Source organism: Polychytrium aggregatum, assembly GCF_025602895.1.
Source record: "Polychytrium aggregatum strain JEL109 chromosome Unknown BJ171scaffold_5, whole genome shotgun sequence".
Classification (NCBI taxonomy): domain Eukaryota; kingdom Fungi; phylum Chytridiomycota; class Chytridiomycetes; order Polychytriales; genus Polychytrium; species Polychytrium aggregatum.
The window spans coordinates 1139499-1156740 of NW_026516207.1; the positions used below are offsets into that span (position 1 = coordinate 1139499).

The following is a 17242-nucleotide window of genomic DNA, read 5'->3' on the forward strand; positions in this document are numbered from 1 at the left end:
ACGATGGGGAGAGGAGGTGAGAGCCGATAGACCAACGATTCTATGTCTAGAGACCCTCTGGCCTTTTGACATCTTGCTGTGCCAGCTTCTCAAGCACCTCGAGCTCCCGCATATCAGACCGGAGCGGATAGAGCAGCGTCGGAATGGCTCCAACAAGACAGGAGCCGAACACGATCCATGGGACAGCGGGATACTCTTGATCAACCGTGCGGGTGCGGTCCCAGATGACGCTGAAGATGACGACAAGCAGCTGAGCAGTGCCCCACAGCAATGCCATAGAGACACCCTCGCCAACGCCGTCCTTGCGGGTGACGGCCACGATCATGTCAAGGAACACTGGCATCATCGTGCAGATTGGGCGAGAGTGGAGATGACAAAGGGATGAGAGAAATGTGAGAGCTGTTGAGCGTGCGGGACAGATGAACGGCGAGTTCTGGTCATGGCCGATCTAGCGTCTGGGACGACGCTGCATTCGCTTACCTGGGAGACTGCCGACAGTGAACACTCCAATGAAGAAGCACGACACCACAAGTACCGGGAGGATGTTTGGCCGGTTGAATATCAGAGCAAAGAACAGATAGGAGACCACCATGAAGCTGGAGTTGAGCTTGAGGATCAGGGCATGTCGCCGGCTGCGATCAGCCAGATAGCCGAACATGAATGTAGCGATGACACCGCTGAAGACGAGCACAGCTCCCATGGTGCCGGTGTCGTCCTGCAAAGTGCAGAAGCAAAAACGGGATGAGTGCAGCTCCACATTAACATGCAGGCGGGGTGGTGTCGCAACTGGCTGTTCGAGCGGTCCAAGTGGTCATTGGGGGAACTCACCGCACTGTACCCATACGGCGACATGATCTGGTTAAGATAGGACGTGATGTTGCTGAAGACTGCCGTTCCGATGGCCATGGTGGCGGCGAGCTGCCAGAAAAGCCTCAGCTTGACACACTTCATGAAGGCCGTCTTGAAGGAAACCTCGGCGTCTTTGGCCTGGACAGAGGCGAGCTGCTTCGGCTCAATACAGGCAACGGCGCTGATGGCAAACAGTGCAAAGGTTCCGCAGGTATATCCAAGAAGCTGTACGAAATACAACAAACAGTTTGTTACTGCGGACCGGCAGCCCGAGTGTGCAGCAAATGCACCACCAGCCATGCCGCTGGGATGTCGCTGGTTGGAGAAGCAAGCGGTACGAACCAAGGTCGGCAAGTCTGCACTGGTCTGTACGATGGCCGGGACGAGGAGGAAGGCCACAGCACCGCCGATTGGATTACCGATCGTAGAGCAGGCTGTTGGGATGGCCCGCTCCTCGGGTGCGAACCAGATTGTCGAGAGCTTGGGACAGGCGTCCAGAAACGAAGGCTGTGAGAATCCTGCAAAGGCCTCTCCAATGAACGCCAGGACGATCTTGCCCGTGGGATTGGAGATGAAAGAGCCGCCATAGCACAGCCCGGCCCCGACAAACTGGAAGAAGCTGCCAAAGAGGACGGTCTTGCGGATTCCGTACGAGTCCAGCAAGATGGCAGAGCAGATCGACCCGGGGAGGAAGCTCAGGATGTAGACATTGTTGATCCAATTGATGGTCGTCAGGGATGTACTGAAGTAGGAGGTGGATGCATCGGCCACGGGTGTGTAGATGAGCCAAATGAGGGAGCACGAGATGTTCAGCACGAACAGGAGAAACACTTGGCTCCAGCGGATGAGCGGGTTGGACGGCGGCGGCGGCGGTGCTTCGGAAGAGGACATTCCTGGCAGAGTGCAGCCCAAGTGAGTGGGAGGGCGGATGGTGTTGCAGACGTTCTGCTGTTGAACAGAAATATCTGGGTCCTGGTGCAGGCAGGCAAAGAGTTTTAAACCTGGGGCAGGAAGGGCCGCACAGGTTGCTCTCTGGGCAGAGAGCCAATCGAATGAATAGCCTCGGTGTTGAATGATGGCCATGATTGGGACAACCGTCTCAATGGGATAGAACAAACGCTCGAATGTGGGAACCGAGACAATGGACCCAGGATGCGCAGGTTTGCCCAGCACAGAGCCGCTGCCAATAAGCAGCCCCCAGATCGATCGAGAGGCATCCGGGCGACTCGACCTGAGCCAGTCTGATCGAGACCAAGACGGTGTTGCAAATGAAATAATGGATAGAGAGGGCACACAGAATGGGCAGATGCGCCGGCCATTGATGCATCTCGCCATTGTTGTCTCCAGCGGGTTGCAGCGAGCTCGTGTTGGCGATCATAGGACCGAATCCAAGCGGAATATCTTGGCCGTGCTGATAGAGTAGTGTTGGATGTACCGCCTGGATCTGCTGGACATTGAAGTTTATGGATGGCGCTTTCAGATGCTGAGGATGTGGATCAGGCCAGGGCATTGGAGTGATGCGGCACCACATGAATCGAGGTTCGTGGGCGGCCACTGTGATTGAGAATGCGCTCGGGAAAGCGCTCATCAGCCCCAAGAGCAGGTCGCCCCGATTCGTTTTGGGAGCGCTGCAGCTTGCAAATCTCCATCGTATCCGCCTGCCTGTTTCTGCCTACAGCATCAATATGAAGAAGAAGCGAGCCGAGAGCGTCCCGAACTACACCGACATAATCGCGGGACTGAAGGATATATACAAGGTAGTGCGCCGAATGTATCTGCGCGTGACGATATCAAGACGCGAGCAAGCAGAGGCAGGGTTCAGCGAATGAGTTTCTGATCGATTGTCTCGTCCCGTCTTTCATACGCTCATGTATTGCGCTCATCACTGGGATTGTGGACCATGCGCGATTCCAACTCCACGGATGGCCTGCGACGCTCAACCCATCTAGAGCAAGATCAAGCCTGTCGAGCAACTGCTTTCCTTTGACCAGTTCTCAACGCCGTCGCTCACGGATGCAGACCTCACAGCCAAACCGATTGTGCTGCTGATGGGACAGTATTCTGTCGGTGGGTCCGGGGAATGCTTCGGCGGATGCTCGATTGAGTCTGGGCCGTGCTCGATTGAGTCTGGGCCGTGCTCGATGCCGCCTCTCATCGCTTTCCCGGCTTGTGAACGGGCTTCATGGTGGCCCGCTAATTGCCGATCGACTCCACCGCTCAGGAAAGAGCACCTTCATCAAGTATATTCTTGAGAAGGAGTATCCAGGCTGCCACATTGGCCCCGAGCCCACGGTAGGGCGGTGCAGCACACCATCGATCCTCTGTGACTTTGCGACTCACTGTCCCTGTACCTCCGATCGCCCAGACGGACCGCTTCATTGCCATCCTTGGCGGCGAAGACCGCATCATCCCCGGAAATGCAGCAGCTGTCGACCGGGATCTGCCCTTCACGGTAAGTAGGACTGCAGAGTCACGTCGGAATGCCGCCGTCGCCGAGGATGCATTCGACCCGCAGCTCACAGCAGATTCGACTTGCCAGTCTCTGTCACGGTTTGGCGCCAGTTTCCTTCAAAAGTTCCAGGTACGAATATGGAGTGCCCACAACTTCATGTTGCCCGCCGGTCTGAGAGATGTGGCGAGCAGACATCAGTTGAAGGAGGGGGGGTCGGACATCTGCCTTATGCGAATATCGGGCTTCTCCCAGGTCTCATATACAAGCTCGCCCATTCTCGAGTCGGTCACCCTGATCGACACGCCGGGAGTGCTTTCGGGAGAGAAGCAGCGCATCGGCCGCTCCTACGACTTCTCTGGGGTGATGGAGTATTTCGCGGCGAGGGCGGACGCCATTCTGCTCCTGTTTGATGCCCACAAGCTCGACATCAGCGACGAGTTCAAGGACTGCATTATGGGTTTGAAGGGCAACGAGGAAAAGGTCAAAGTCATCCTCAACAAAGCAGACATGGTCAACGGACAACAGCTTCTGAGAGTGTGAGTCTTGAGCCGCAGCGCTATGCTCCCTCGGTCGAGCCCAGGACTTGATTGATGGCACGTTGGCTCGCCCGCTGATGTGACCTGGCGCTGATTCTGATCCCTCATTGACATCGCCGCCGGGGTTGTAATGACTTTGATTGCGCGACATTGCGTCTGAAGCTACGGTGCTCTGATGTGGTCCCTGGGTAAGGTCCTGAACACTCCCGAGGTGATGAGGGTCTACATTGGAAGTTTCTGGGACCAACCGCTTCGGTATCGAGACTGTGAGGCGCTGCTCTCTGCCGAGCAGGAGGATCTCCTCGCCGATCTCCGGTCTCTCTCGACCAACTCGACGATGAGAAAGATCAACGACATTGTCAAGCGGGCGTCGATGGTCAAGGTTGGTGACACCGAGAGGAGTGTGCTTGTGGACTGCGATTCAGTATGGCACAGATTTCTCGGCAGCGATGCGACATCCTCTGAACTGAGTGGCTGACCTTCAACCGTGCACATGTAGATTCATGCCCTGATCATATCCCACCTCAAGCAAGAGATGCCGGGGTTTTTCGGCAAGTCGTCCAAACAGAGCGAGCTGCTCGCCAACCTCGCTGCCGAGTTCACCAAACTGGAGCACTTGCATCGCTTGCCTCGGGGAGACTTTCCGAATGTCGAAGAGTTCAAGTCCAAGCTCAGTCTGTTCAAGATCGACAAGTTTCCAAAGTTGGACAAGAAGCTGATGGCTACTCTCGACACGGTGCGGATCTCATTCGCCCTCTGTGCCCCTCGATAGGCCGATCCTTTGCGCCGGGTCTCATGGCCTTCAGTACATTCATATTTCGGCTGGCTGGCCAGTGGGGAGATCACACTCAGGGCAATTGACAGTCACAGCCATGGTGGCTGGTCGTAATTGCGCATATCCGATAGCCGGGCGTTCTGCCTACGGTCGCCGGCACGGGCTCTAATGACTCGCTTCGTCTGTTATATATCATCCTCCGCGCCCAGGCTATTTCGGTAGACCTTCCCGAGCTCATCAAACGCTTCCCTCAGAACACACCCACGGTCCCACAAATCTTCCAGAATCCTTTCGAGAACTTTGCCAGCGTCGAAGGGACACATGAAACCCTAGCGACTCCGTCTCCTGAGCAACTGTGGAATTGGGGTGGGTTCGGTCGGTCGGCCAGTGCGGAGTCATTGCTCCTTCCATTCCAAACTCGCTTGCACAGCGCTTGACGCTGCATCACTGCCTCGCTAACGTGGTCGCTGCGGATAGAGTCGATCGACCGCAAAGCGTTGTTGAATCGATTCGCTGCCCTTAGTCCCGTGGATGGCAAGCTCTCCGGGGCTGTGGTGCGTCCGGTACTCCAGGCGTCTCAGCTCGACAATGGCACACTCGCCAAGATTTGGAAGCTCGCCGACTGGACTCAAGGTGAAGCTGCTACGATATTGATGGATTGCTGGCTCACCACCTTGAACGAGCTGATAAAGCCAGAGCGACACGCTGACGCACTTTCCATATCGCTTGGACACCAGATGGATATTTGGATTCAGACGAGTTCATCGTTGCAATGTGGCTCGCCGAAATCAAGACCAAGGGCTGGGCAGAGATCCCCGATGCCCTTCCACCGACCCTGGTCCCGCATCGGCGCTTCTAGCACCAACCGACATGGGGTGCTTTGCTCGAAAGCTTGCCGATGTGAACAGTGCGCGTGTGTTCCCATGTATCGGGGTTGGGTATAGGTCAAGAGCAGCGATCGGAATGACATGGTCGAGTCGACAAAGAATTCTATTTGCGATTACTTCCGCGGGATACCTGGCAACCAGGACGACTCAGCAGCGATGGAGGGATCATAGATTGAGGAGTATGGTGGGATGTCTTGGAGGAGGGCAACGGGTGGGGTGAGAGTGAGTTCAGGAGAGACGGATGGATGGAAATGAATAGATGGGAGCCGGTGCAGGGGCAAAGATGGCGAAGTGGATGTAGATGTGCATGAGGACCAGCAAAGGGTTCCGGTAGCTGCGATGGATTGGGCGATCTTGTGCGCCGACTGACTACGGCACGCTTAGGCCCGGCACTTGTGGGTGTGGTTGCTGGGACCAGGGGGCCAGTTGAAGTTGTCGCTGGCGGCGTTCTTGAGGTAGTTCTCGCGGCACTTGAGCAGCAGGATGCTGGGATCGTGAAGGAATTTCATACCATGGTTAGTATTTTGTGGCATGTTGACTGCACAGCAATCTGACCAGGGCTATCGACCAGCTCTAGATCATCGCAGAGGGGGACCTTGTTGTCTTCCAAAAATGCAACTTACGTGTTGTACTCGTCGCGGAGCTGGTTGGCCTCGGCCTGGTTCTCGATGAACATGGCGTCAGTGCCCATGGCGTAGTGCTGGAAGAACTCGTCACGCTTGTTCTGGGGGCAGGGGACAGGCTTGTAGTGGAGCGAGTTCATGTCAAAGTCCTTGGGGATGGAGGACATGCAGCCTAGAGCGGGCATGGAGGAGAGTAAAGAGATGTGTTGGTAACTTGAGCGACAGAGATCGAGGTCGCGCCGACGGAATGCGAGCAGACTTACTGTAGGAGAGCGACTGGCGAGAGTCGTAGTAGGTGTAGGGGTAGTAGTAGAGGCCGCGCTGGTGGATGGCCGCAACGAGGCTCTGCGAGAGTGAAAAGCGGAATTAGCCCGATGGACAAGATTTGATGGAGCGGACGTCAAACTCAGCCAGGCAAGCATTGCATCTAATTCGGCTTGGGCTACTCACGGCGGGCTCAATGATATCGCGGGCTGAATAGGAGCAAGGGTAGATTGCGAGAGAGATGTTAGTTTGAGGCCATGAAAGAGCTGATGCTCGGATGGACGCTGCAGCTCATCTGTCTGTCCCGCTCGACACTCCCGATCGACACTCACGGTCGTAGCCGGGGTAGACGAGGGCGGTGCGGGACTCATCGTAGATGTTGATGTTGTAGGACTGGAGGATATACAGAGGCTCGCCGTCGTCTGCGCAAGAAGAAAAATTAAGACCAGATGTCAGCAATTCAAAATGTTGGTCGGCATCAATGGGCCCGAGGGATCAGCCCGCCACCAAGGCAACATGGAGCTGTCGGCAAGATCGCGATAGTGCAAGATTGAAACTGGGACTCACAGGTGGCATCCTTCCAGGGGCCAACGTAGATCCTGGTAAAGGAGAGACTCGATGGTCAGCCGGTGTGTTGTACGGATTGGTTTGAGATGTACCTCTGATTTGCACAGCACCACACTTACTGGTTGCCGGTTTCCTTGGCGACGGCGGCAACAGCATCCAGGCCCTTGTTGGTGAGAGCCCACCAGTTGGCATCGACGAGGAAGAGCAGGCCGCGGAACATGCTCTGGTTGGGGTAGGTGCGGGCGAGGTACTCGATGGTGGCCCACTCTGTGGACAGCCGATTGCGCTGTTAGGATCGAGTCTGGATCGAGTCTGGCTGAGTGGCGATCGTCAACAGCCAGCCGACAAAGATACTCACCGAAGCACTGGATGATGACAGGGTGGTTCTTGGTGGGGAGACCGAGCTTCTTCAGAGTGGCGATGGTGGACTCTTCGGCGCGGAACTCGTAGTTGCTGGGCCACTTGCCGCCAGGGACAGCATTGTCAAAGTAGTTGATGGCGGAGAGGTCGGTTTTGTTGAGGACCTGGGTGTCTGGCGGGGTGATATCGGCGAACACGTCAGTTGCGGTGTGCACCCGCAGAAGCCCCGGGCCGACCGCGATCAATGAGGGGGAGAGGTTGCAAGATGTGCATGTGACTTACTGTGGTAGAAGGACGACTTGATCTCGGGAATGAGTCCAGTCATGGTGTTGGTCAGGGCCGAGACGTTCATGACGGTCTGGTAGTACTCTTCGATGGTGAGCATGGGGAAGAGGTGGTTGTAGAACTTGGGGCGGTCTGCACAAAGGAATCAACATCAACATCAACATCTGCAATCCCATCCATAGTGCTGCCATCTGTCGGGGGCAACGGATCCAAAGTCGGGGTCGACAGTGGGCAGAGCGACTCACAGGTCATGGCGGCGTTCTGGATGATGAAGGCGTGATCCTTGATCTCCTTGGCGGTAAAGTCGCTGACCCAGTAGGAGGCGTTGATCTGCTGGTACTGATCCTCCTTGGTGACCCACTGCAAGCCAACGCAATGACAGGAAATGGCAGCTAGTGAGCAGGTGCCAACAGCGATCGCGGGACTGTCGACGGCGAGACGAGATGAAGCAGATACAAGGAACCACACTTACGCGGCTTCGGTCCTTGCCGGTGAAGAAAGGGTCCGAGATATCAAGGCCAGGGTTGAGGAAGAGGTCGTGGTTGGCCATGGCGACGCCGTCCTTGGAGAAGGTAATATCGGGCTCGGTGTACTGGCGGTAGCGAGTGATGGATCAGCATACAGCTTCGCGTCTGGCTGGCTGGGCAGTTATCCAGCGAGCATGGGCTGATGGAAGCCGATCGGGTCGGGCGATACTCACGTCGCAGTTCTGGAGGACAGACTCCCAGTAGGCGCCAGCACTTTCCTCGGGGAGGTGGAAGCGAGAACCACGATGGCAGACGTTCAGGGTGGGCTTGCCATCGAGGGTTTTCCAGCACTTGCTGGGGATGGGCCAGACCTGGCGGGGCAGTATGCAATGGCATCGTCCTATGAGAATCTCGGGTGGCAATAGCAGCAGAGCCGGGCCGAGCGAAACACATTGCAGACACGATGGAATCGACAGGACTGTACCTTGCCTTCGGCTCCAACCTGAGGGCCAGAGACAACCCAGGCAGAGACGCTGGTGGCAGCAACGAGGGCGGCAGCGGCGGCAGAGAGAATCAGCTTCATTTCGATGCAGATGGCGGCGGAAGAGCTGGGCGTGAAGAGACTTTTCCCCCCGAGCAGAATGCCACCTTTTATCTACTTGCAGTCTCGGAGGCGGCAAACAGGTACTCGACAGCACGCGCCGGCTGATCGAACCTTGGGTTTCAAGCAGGACTGCGTGCTGGTGGCCTGCCCGCCCTGTCCCGAACCTGTTCGCTGGCATGTGGAAGCAGCGCGCTCGCCCACCAGGCCCACCAGGCCCACCAAGTCGACCAAGCCCACTCGCAGAAGTGTTTGCGCTGTGGGCTGGCTGCGCTGGCCCACTCACCCCACCACCACAAAGATACTCGGCGAACGACCTTCTGTGATGGAGACGCCTCGGCTGGCATCGATTCGCACGCCCTCCTCTGTTTGTCTCGGCCGACCAGCCCATCCATCGCGTCGGCGCAATTGGACATACATCCCCATTCCAAACAAGGCAGACAAAGAAGCACGCAGATTGCACCTCGCATCCACGCGCCCTCGCAACAGCCGGTTTCTTTGTCGGTGTGACAACCAAAGGCGCGCGTGCTCCCGTGGAGGCTGTGCTTACAGTCTATCCAGAAAAAACGGGACAGTTCCTTTCTGGCTTCAGATGCCCGCTGACTGACTTGTAGGCCCAGCGGGTAGGCCATGGCATTGCACTCCTGTCTTCGTTGGCAATCGAGTGGTTTTGGTTGGTTTGGGAAGCACAGTCTTGAATACACTCGGTCGATCTCCTGTGGCGATGATCGACTGGCATACCGAGATCATGTTCCTTGAGGCATTGATGTCTCGATGTGGGAGTGTGGTGGATGCATTCGACCCTCTGCACAGCTTCATGGTGTATCGATATCAAGATGCTCGACCTTCTCGAGTCGCTTGGCTTCCCGGCAATGTGAGCACACCTGGGATGTGTTGAACTCGTTCACCGAGCACACATGGATCTTGGAGACGGATGGGTCTGGTGGTCGTCTCTGGTGGTGGTGGAATTGCTCGAAATACTTGGCAAACCTGAGTCTCCTGGGACTGGATGCCTATCCCTTCCCTTGCTTCCAGGAGGCATTCCCAAAGGCAATCACCACTTCGGTCTCCTTGGACATACTTGCTTGGCCATGAATGCGATGAGTGGGTGGGTGTATTCAGGTTCCAGAAAAAACACTGTCATGGCCCAAAACGGGGTGTTCCCATTTCATTTTGGAAACGCTGTAGTCCACACCCCCACATTGCATCGACGAGGCCATGTATGGTCGTGTTTCAGACTCATGCTGGTGCTGCCCAGATCCACACGTCGTTTCCAGAGCATTTGCACTGGCAGGCTCGGCCCGCGGGCTCAGTGTGATGGCTGGTGGATCTCGTAGGGAACGTTGCTGTCCATCAGCACCTTCCATCGGCTCTGGTTCGCCAAGACAGAGTCGTACAGCGGCTGGACCTCCGGCACCAGTTTCGCCAGCAGCGCAAAGGCCGGGGCGACTATGGCACCATAAAACTCGAACTGCATCTTGGGAATCTTGCTCGTGTTGCTGCGGTCCATCAGCGGTGATGAGAACGGTAGCCCCAGGGCACGCTCTTTGTCGCCCTGTTCAAAGAACTCCGAGTATCTGCCGTGCGGAGAGGCAAGCACCATCGTCAGCCACACTGCAGTGCTCGAATCGGGTTGCTTGCCGGTGCAGAATCAATCGCGTGACAAACGACAGGCGGCGACGAGAAGGACGGTACCCACACTTGGTCTGCCGTGTGCTGGGAGCCCTCCCACCGCTTTGTCATTGACGATAGGTCTGAGCAGGTCATTATGAGCCCCCGGAGCTGTGAATCATGAGGCTGTCAGTATCTCCGCGATGGACAGGAATCTCAACCCTTGCCCGTTTCACACCAAATACGACCGCCACACCATCCACTTCCGCCGCAGTTGCACTACTGCTCGCGAGCCGATGCCCTCTGAACAAACTCACGAGCTCGCGGTGCTGAGAGTCGGCTTTGTTGTAGCAACCCTCGAGTGCCTCGGTCGGCTTTCGGTTCTTGAAGTACAGTGCCAAATCAGTCGCGAGGATGCCATGCTCAAAGGTCTTGAGACAGCGCTGATATTCGTTGGGGCTGAGCCGCTCAAAGATGTTGTGGTGCGGTGTGTTGAGAATCGTCATGGCGTGGTTGAAGTGATGACGCTCCATCGTCGAGGTCGAGTAAAAGTCGGCCAAGGCAGTATGCGCCGACTTCTGGAAGGCATTGTTGGTGCCGCGGTGGTCAATGTCGTGGTTGAAGGCCGCCAGCAACATCGAAAACTCTTCGATTTCCTCGAGGTACTTTCTGGAGATCCCTGTCTTGGCCAAGTAGTAGATCGCATGCGACACGGCAACGGCATGGGTAAAGTTGTGGTACGCATTGTCGCGGTAGTTGCGACGGATGGTCAGCGCATACGTCAGCAGCTTCTGGTCCGAGATTTCGTACTTTTGCGGGTATCCTAGGTCCTTGAACATCTGCAGCATGATGTAGACGAGGGCATCGTTGAGGTGGTAGTCGTGCGCATCAAAGAGCGGCGAGGCCAGATCATCGAACTGCATCTGCACTCCTTGGCGCTCCATCGACGCTTGAAAGGCGTGCACCTCCTCTGGCTTGGAAGTGACGTGGTAGGACATCAGCTCCATCGTGACGCTCAGCATGTTGCGGTGGTTCTTGAGGGAGCTCATGAGCAAACTCTTGTGGATCGCAAGGCCGCAAAACACCGAGAAGGCCATGAACACCTCTTCATCCTCCACCGTAAAGTAAGGCATTTCCAGCTTGTTGATGAGAGTGGTGACGCCGATGACTTTTTGGTTCTCGGGCCCGCAGATTGGCACGCAGAGCATGCTCTTTGTGCGATATCCCGTCTTGATGTCGATTGCGTTGTTGAATCGCGGGTCGTCATAGACATCCTTGATGTTCATGATCTTCCCGCTCGTGGCAACGTACCCGGAGATGCCGCGGTTGATGGGAACCGCAAATCGGGATTTTGTTTCTTGTGAATCGAACACGGCAGAATAGAGCTGGAGAGGATCATGGCGGCCGTGAGCCATGGGATCACACTAAAGCCGCGTGGCTGGCGCAGGTTCGCATCTGCTCCGACCAAATCGATGCGCTGCTGCTGCTGCTGGAGTGACTCTCATGCACCACCCCACGGGCTTGGTCTCATCGGCCACTCTCGATGCCAAAGTGAATACTAATGTCCGTGGCCCGTCCTTCTAGCTAGGTGCTTACCTCCTGCTTCTCCTCGTCGACTATGAACAGGCTTGCTTTGTCGGCCCCGACCAGATCGCGGCCATGCAAGATGATCTTGCCGGCGAGGGATTCGAGCTCGTCCTCGCCATAGAGGCTCTGGGCGAGCTCGAGCAGGACCTTGGCCTTCTTGGCCTCGGTCTGAGCGGTCTCATACAGCTTCTTGTTGGACTGGGCCATCTCACTGGCCTCCTTTTCTTTCTGCTCCATTCGCTGGTAAACCTGGGCATTGTTGACGGCAATGCCGACCAGAGCCAGAAAGTCCCGGAAGGCATCGCAGTCTTGGGTAGTAAAGCACTGCCACCGCTCGCCTGGCTTGAGCGGCACTGTGGGGTCTTCTTTGTTGATGAGCGAGGCCACACCCAGCAGCTCGGGCTTGCCAGAGGCGGGCGACCGGGCAGTGCCCCAGATGGGCATGCACAAGATAGTGTTGGTTTTGAAGCCGGTCATCCGGTCCGTTTCAGAGTTGAAGCGCGGACTGGTTGGAGCAGCGATAGTCGGGCCCAGAGGACAGTTGAGTCCCAGCAGCCAGTCCGATGCATCTTCCATTCCACCATTCCACCATTCCACCATTCCACCATTCCACCATTCCACCATTCCACCACTCCACCATTCCACCATTCCACCATTCCACCATTCTACAGGCCTGGTCAGGGTGTTGTCGGTCGACAGCTCGCCGCCTGCTTCCCCTTCTCTCCGCCTCGTTGTCTCTCACACCATCCTCGCGGACTCGACCACTTACTCGCTGTAGGCGTCTTCAATATTGAGTCCCCTTCCAGTCTCAGCGACAATGCCCGCAATGCCCTTGCCGACGGGGAAGCGGATCTCGGGGTTCTTGACGGTCATGTAGGTCGGAAAGGCCTCTTCGGTGCTCTCCGACCCATCCACGTCCGACCCAAGAAATACGCTCGAGCATGACTTGAGATAGATGGGCCTGACCGGGCTCGGAGCCAGGCTTGAGGCGGCAGTCGGGGTTCCGTTGATCGGGATATGCCGGTCAGAAAGACCCTTCTCAAGCGGTCTGCGACTCCCCTCGATGCTGCTGTTGGATTGGTGAGAGGGCAGCGAGCTGCGAGGCATTTCCGGGACCAAGATCTGCTCGCCCGCAGCCTCGGACAGCGCCATGCATGAGTTGGAAGGGTCATTGACCAGCCCCAGATCGAAGGCGGTCGAGTAAAGCTCGTTCCTCTCTTTATCCAGCAGAAACACGGAGCAGCGCTGGGCCTTGACGACGAGCAAGGCATACGAAAGCACCCGCTCGATGATGGTGGGCAGGTTCAGGGACGAGTACACCGTCCGAGCAATCTCAAAGAAGACGTCGGGCGAGTGCAGCGGCGAAGGCTTGACGTCGACCCCGTCGGCGGGGCCCAAGAGATTGAATGAAGATGCATGGCTGCGGATCTGCGACGGATTGATATCCTTTGGGCTGTTGACGCTGAGGCCAGACGAGCATCTGCCTACGAGCGGCGAGCTGGTGTATTGGGCATTGAGCTTGGGGGACGGGCATCCTGGCGGCTTGCCTTTCACCATGGGTTCCAACTCGCGGACGATGGCCGCCGCCGACTGGGGATTGGAATACAGCCAAGCCCGAACGTCGCTCTCGGTGATGTTGGGGATGGGCTTGGCCGGCGGCCGCTTGAGATCGGGAGACGAGCCTCTATCCATGACTGCAGAATGAGAGCCGGTTCTGAGCGCGGAGATGAGTCGGGAACGGCAAATCCAGACCGACAAGGCCAAGATCGAATGAACCGATGGGGGCAAATGTTCCAGTGGAGAAGGAAAGAGCGACCGAAAGTGCCAGCATCCAAGAGCGGCCCTCGCCGGTCCGACAGAGGCAGCATTCAATCAGATACTGGCACCGACCCAGACGAGTCGAGCTCCTACAGCGTGCCGAGCGAAATGGTGTGTCCTATTGCTGTAAAGGACCGATTGTTACGTTGCCGTCAGGCTCCTACCATTGTGCGGCTGATTGGCCGGCGAGCGCCGATTCGCTCGGCTCACTCCACATCCTTGCGATGGAAACCTGTTGCCCAAGCCGCCCCACACAGCTTGGACATGGTAACGATGGGCGGCGCGTGAGTATTAAGGACGGGAAAAGAGCCAACCCTGGTGCAAACGAGGGTTTCTCGCTTCATTTTCGGAAGCTCATTGACTGAGCGCACTCGGATGGATCCATGCCAGCCGCTCATGCTAGATTACCACTATGGGCGATAGACAAGTGTGTATTCTGGCAAAGACAGCGGCGATCAGCGACCTCATATTCGGGGAGTGGTGTGCGTCCCGTTTCATTGTGAAGACGCATTAGTGCTCGCTCTTGACACGGGCCCCTCTTTGGCCGTGGCCCGAGGCAATATCTGTGTTGGTCAGCGGTTTGAATAGTTCTGATTTGGTGAGATGCCGGTGAAGAAGTGGCCCATGTGGTCTGTGGTTGTCGCAAGGCAAGCCGGTACGGGTAATGAGTGAGGGGTTCGGGTACCAGTCGATGAGACAGAAGAATATAGAGGCCGTAAACATCGTGCAGAGGGAATGTCAGCAAGGTGAAGGTCGGATCGTGGCGCTGTTATGAGCCAGGAACTGGACATCTGGCTGCAGAGTCGTCCGTCTTGCAAGCCATTCCCGACGAGCCCCCGGCAGTTTGCAGCCTCACCTTTTCCTCCGTTGAACTCTCGCACAGTTCCAGGAAGGGGTCGCAATACCAGCCGGGCAGCAAGCGATGCGGCCATGGGCGGTTCTCCAAAGTCTGCTCCGTATGAAGTCTGATGGCGACGCTTGTCCCAGCGAATCTGCTGAAGATACGCAGCCGTCGTTTGTTCGGGACGAGACTTTTGCACCGTGATCCGAGTGGCTGGAGCCTTGCCGCTCGCGCTGATGCCACCGTTGTTTGCGGCGACGCCTCCGTTGACAGCCTTGGCAGCCGTTTCAGGCCTCTTCGCCGCCACGGAGGCCGATGTTGGCTTGTCTTCGCTAACTGTTGAAGCCGCGGTCGATGGGCGAGAGCTCCTGGACGACAGCGACGACTCTGTGGAAACACATGATGCTGCTGAACTCGGGCGGGACTGGTTGCCGAACTGGGCATCGCCCGAGGTTTTCTTGATACCCTCGAAGCCCTGGAAGGTCATTGGCCCGAACGCAGGGGGCAGCTGAGTGAACGGATAGACGGGCGGGAGACCAATGACCGAGGCAGAAGTGTCGCGAGCGTGCTGTTGGTAGTATTGCTCCAGTTGTCGCTTCAGCGCTTGATTTCGCAGGAAGAGCTCGGCCGTGGGTGGGTCGATCAAGGGCTCGACAGCATCGGACGGGTTGTCGGCTTTGCCGGGACTCAGAGCCCGTGGATGGTGGTGGTGCTGCTGCTGGTGCAGTTGCTGCATCTTCAGATGGTGGGCTTTGATGTCTTGGATCTGTTGCTGCTGCAACTGCTGGAGCTGCTGCTTCTGGAACTTTTGCTGGCGCTGGATGGTGCTCTGCTGCTGGGTTTGGTTCTCGAGTTGTGGCGGCTTGGGTTTTCTCTGGATCTCGGATGCCACCAACTTGATTTGTGGAGATGACGGTTTGGTGGGGTCGATAGACGGCCGCACAAACGGCTTGGAGTGTGGGATCGTATGTGGCAGGGTATGGGGGCGTGGGAATCGCTCTGAAGGGCCCAACTCGTAACCCTTGCGTGAGCGCTCCTTGGCCGACTGAGGCAAGAGGCTGACGGGATGCTTTCTCTCGGGCGACCCGAGCTCCTCGTCGCCTGTCGAATACGGCATGCCCGGGATGGAGTATCCGTGCCGCTTGCCCCGGCCGAGATTGACGCTCGTGTGTTCGTTTGGGTTGCCGCCGGGCCAGCGAGGAAGCATGGTGGGCTCATCGCGGTGGGTGGCGAGCTGCCCGGTTCCATGGCCCGGGAGTGCCTGGGCCGAGTTTGGAATGTACATGCCCTTCTCGGTCACAACCCGGGCACAGAGCGTCTGGGGGCGGGCCAGCAGCGGCTGGGTTGCGAGAGCCTTGAAGTTCACTTCGGCATCGACCATCCGTCTGTTGACCTCGATCTGCTGCTGGACATACTCGGGGATGGCAGGGGCAAAGGCAGACTTGACGAGATTGGCGCCCTTGCGACCCGGGGCAGGCAGCTCTGCATCAGTCGGGCGGGGATATCCCATCCGCCAGGCTTGTTCGTGCGAGATGCCAGGAGGCAGGTTGGGTTGTCCAGGGATGTGCACAGTCCGGTGGGTGTGCGCCCAGTCGGTATTATTGAGGTGGGTGTCGATGGTGTTGTGGCTCTCGGAAACGGGCTGGAGTGACGACCGAGGCAGCGGATCGGATGCCGGTACAACAACGACGGCGCCGACATATCCTGGTCGCCCGTCTCGCAGGTGATGGTGGTGGTCGGCAGCGCCTCCACCCCGAGTGGTAGCATTGAGTGGGAAGGTCTTGTGTGGATTTCGCAGACTACTCAGCTCCTGCTTCTGTCGGCTCGGCAGGGCGGGTGTGGGCTGTGTGAGCATTTTGGACGAGAATGGTAACGGTGCGGGCTGCTGAACGGCGAGCTGGTCGGTGTAGCAAATGGAGCGATAGTGGTATGGAGGGCAAGGGCTTGCGGAGGCTCAATATGAGTGCTGAATACAGAGTCTTGATGGAGGGAAGGGACTGGCAGTGAGCAGCTGCTGAATGGCAACCAGTCCAATTCCTAGGGCGGGGGATCGCCGAGCGGGAGATATACCGATGCCGCCACTGAGACAGATGTGCTGGAAGCAGACAGGTGGGAGCGGCCAAGGACAAGCAGGTTGGGTGATGGCGGCCGCTGGAACACAAGGAGAGCTAGTAGTGGGAGCAATCGAATACCAAGACAGCCACGGCAAACTTGGAACAGCACTGGGCGAGCCTGGCGAAATCCAAGCCAAAGATTGTTGGTCGGGTTGGGAACGGAGCGCCTGCTGGCAGTGGGATTCTGCAGACACTCGAGGCGCTGATGCAGGACCAAGCAGGCTCACCCGAGAGAAAAGAGGTCACGGATGTCATCCTGGGCGGGCCGGCGCCGGTGGCCAAAGCGCACAAAGGTCCAGGGGTGATTGAGGGTGTGGGGAGGTGGTATCGTCGACGTTCCCGGATTGATTCGAGGCAACCACATATGAGCGATTTCTGTTCTGCGCACGGTGCTGTGATTGGCGCTGTTGAGGAAGTGCTTGCTGCAAGCCGCGGGGCACTTGCGACGACAGCAACTCTACCGCACGGGAACCCGAAGGGCGAGCAGACGGGGCGATGCGCCGTGTCGAAGTCGAAGTCAAAGCCATATCGCATCAATGTCAGTGCAATGTTACTTGAACATCAGTGCAATGTTACTTTAACATCAGTGCAATGTTACTTTAACA

General features: G+C 57.2%; 5 protein-coding genes across 5 annotated transcripts; 1 reads left to right on the forward strand and 4 right to left on the reverse strand.

Annotated features, from left to right (window-relative positions):
* Nucleotides 1-46: 46 nt before the first annotated feature.
* BJ171DRAFT_578190 (major facilitator superfamily domain-containing protein) lies at nucleotides 47-1740 on the reverse strand (the record flags this gene model as incomplete). The annotated part of the gene is made up of 4 exons (XM_053113865.1): nucleotides 47-336; nucleotides 481-715; nucleotides 829-1074; nucleotides 1222-1740. The coding sequence occupies 4 exons, from the start codon at nucleotides 1738-1740 to the stop codon at nucleotides 47-49; spliced, it is 1290 nt and encodes a 429-aa protein (XP_052970472.1).
* A 794-nt stretch (nucleotides 1741-2534) lies between these two features.
* On the forward strand, nucleotides 2535-5471 carry BJ171DRAFT_557892 (P-loop containing nucleoside triphosphate hydrolase protein; the record flags this gene model as incomplete). Its single annotated transcript, XM_053113122.1, has 11 exons — nucleotides 2535-2606; nucleotides 2799-2916; nucleotides 3071-3141; nucleotides 3215-3301; nucleotides 3389-3430; nucleotides 3554-3837; nucleotides 4000-4219; nucleotides 4337-4573; nucleotides 4822-4978; nucleotides 5090-5245; nucleotides 5350-5471. 11 exons carry the CDS (start codon nucleotides 2535-2537, stop codon nucleotides 5469-5471), a joined length of 1566 nt encoding a protein of 521 aa, XP_052970473.1.
* A 246-nt stretch (nucleotides 5472-5717) lies between these two features.
* On the reverse strand, nucleotides 5718-8768 carry BJ171DRAFT_239222 (PLC-like phosphodiesterase). The gene is made up of 13 exons (XM_053106621.1): nucleotides 8550-8768; nucleotides 8299-8436; nucleotides 8071-8190; nucleotides 7844-7958; nucleotides 7596-7730; nucleotides 7312-7485; nucleotides 7073-7220; nucleotides 6954-6985; nucleotides 6719-6808; nucleotides 6573-6595; nucleotides 6386-6467; nucleotides 6123-6294; nucleotides 5718-5985 (listed from the first exon to the last, which is right to left on the reverse strand). Exons 1-13 carry the CDS (start codon nucleotides 8646-8648, stop codon nucleotides 5880-5882), a joined length of 1434 nt encoding a protein of 477 aa, XP_052970474.1. The 5' UTR covers nucleotides 8649-8768; the 3' UTR covers nucleotides 5718-5879.
* Nucleotides 8769-9975: 1207 nt separating this feature from the next.
* On the reverse strand, nucleotides 9976-11692 carry BJ171DRAFT_420001 (uncharacterized protein; the record flags this gene model as incomplete). The annotated part of the gene is made up of 3 exons (XM_053107414.1): nucleotides 9976-10243; nucleotides 10366-10448; nucleotides 10595-11692. The coding sequence occupies 3 exons, from the start codon at nucleotides 11690-11692 to the stop codon at nucleotides 9976-9978; spliced, it is 1449 nt and encodes a 482-aa protein (XP_052970475.1).
* A 2487-nt stretch (nucleotides 11693-14179) lies between these two features.
* BJ171DRAFT_239308 (uncharacterized protein) lies at nucleotides 14180-16578 on the reverse strand. The gene is made up of 2 exons (XM_053106623.1): nucleotides 14539-16578; nucleotides 14180-14313 (listed from the first exon to the last, which is right to left on the reverse strand). Exons 1-2 carry the CDS (start codon nucleotides 16376-16378, stop codon nucleotides 14255-14257), a joined length of 1899 nt encoding a protein of 632 aa, XP_052970476.1. The 5' UTR covers nucleotides 16379-16578; the 3' UTR covers nucleotides 14180-14254.
* Between the last annotated feature and the right edge of the window lie 664 nt (nucleotides 16579-17242).

Bases quoted from the DNA above. Each gene is read 5' to 3' on its own strand.
- BJ171DRAFT_239222 (XM_053106621.1), bottom strand. From the start codon at position 8,648: ATGAAGCTGATTCTCTCTGCCGCCGCTGCCGCCCTCGTTGCTGCCACC. The intron at 6,986-7,072 runs GTAAGTGTGGTG...CTCCTTTACCAG, and splicing joins GCCAAGGAAACCGGCAACCA to GATCTACGTTGGCCCCTGGA. The intron at 6,295-6,385 runs GTAAGTCTGCTC...TGCCCGCTCTAG, and splicing joins TCGCCAGTCGCTCTCCTACA to GCTGCATGTCCTCCATCCCC.
- BJ171DRAFT_239308 (XM_053106623.1), bottom strand. From the start codon at position 16,378: ATGCTCACACAGCCCACACCCGCCCTGCCGAGCCGACAGAAGCAGGAG. The intron at 14,314-14,538 runs GTGAGGCTGCAA...CGACAACCACAG, and splicing joins AGAGTTCAACGGAGGAAAAG to ACCACATGGGCCACTTCTTC.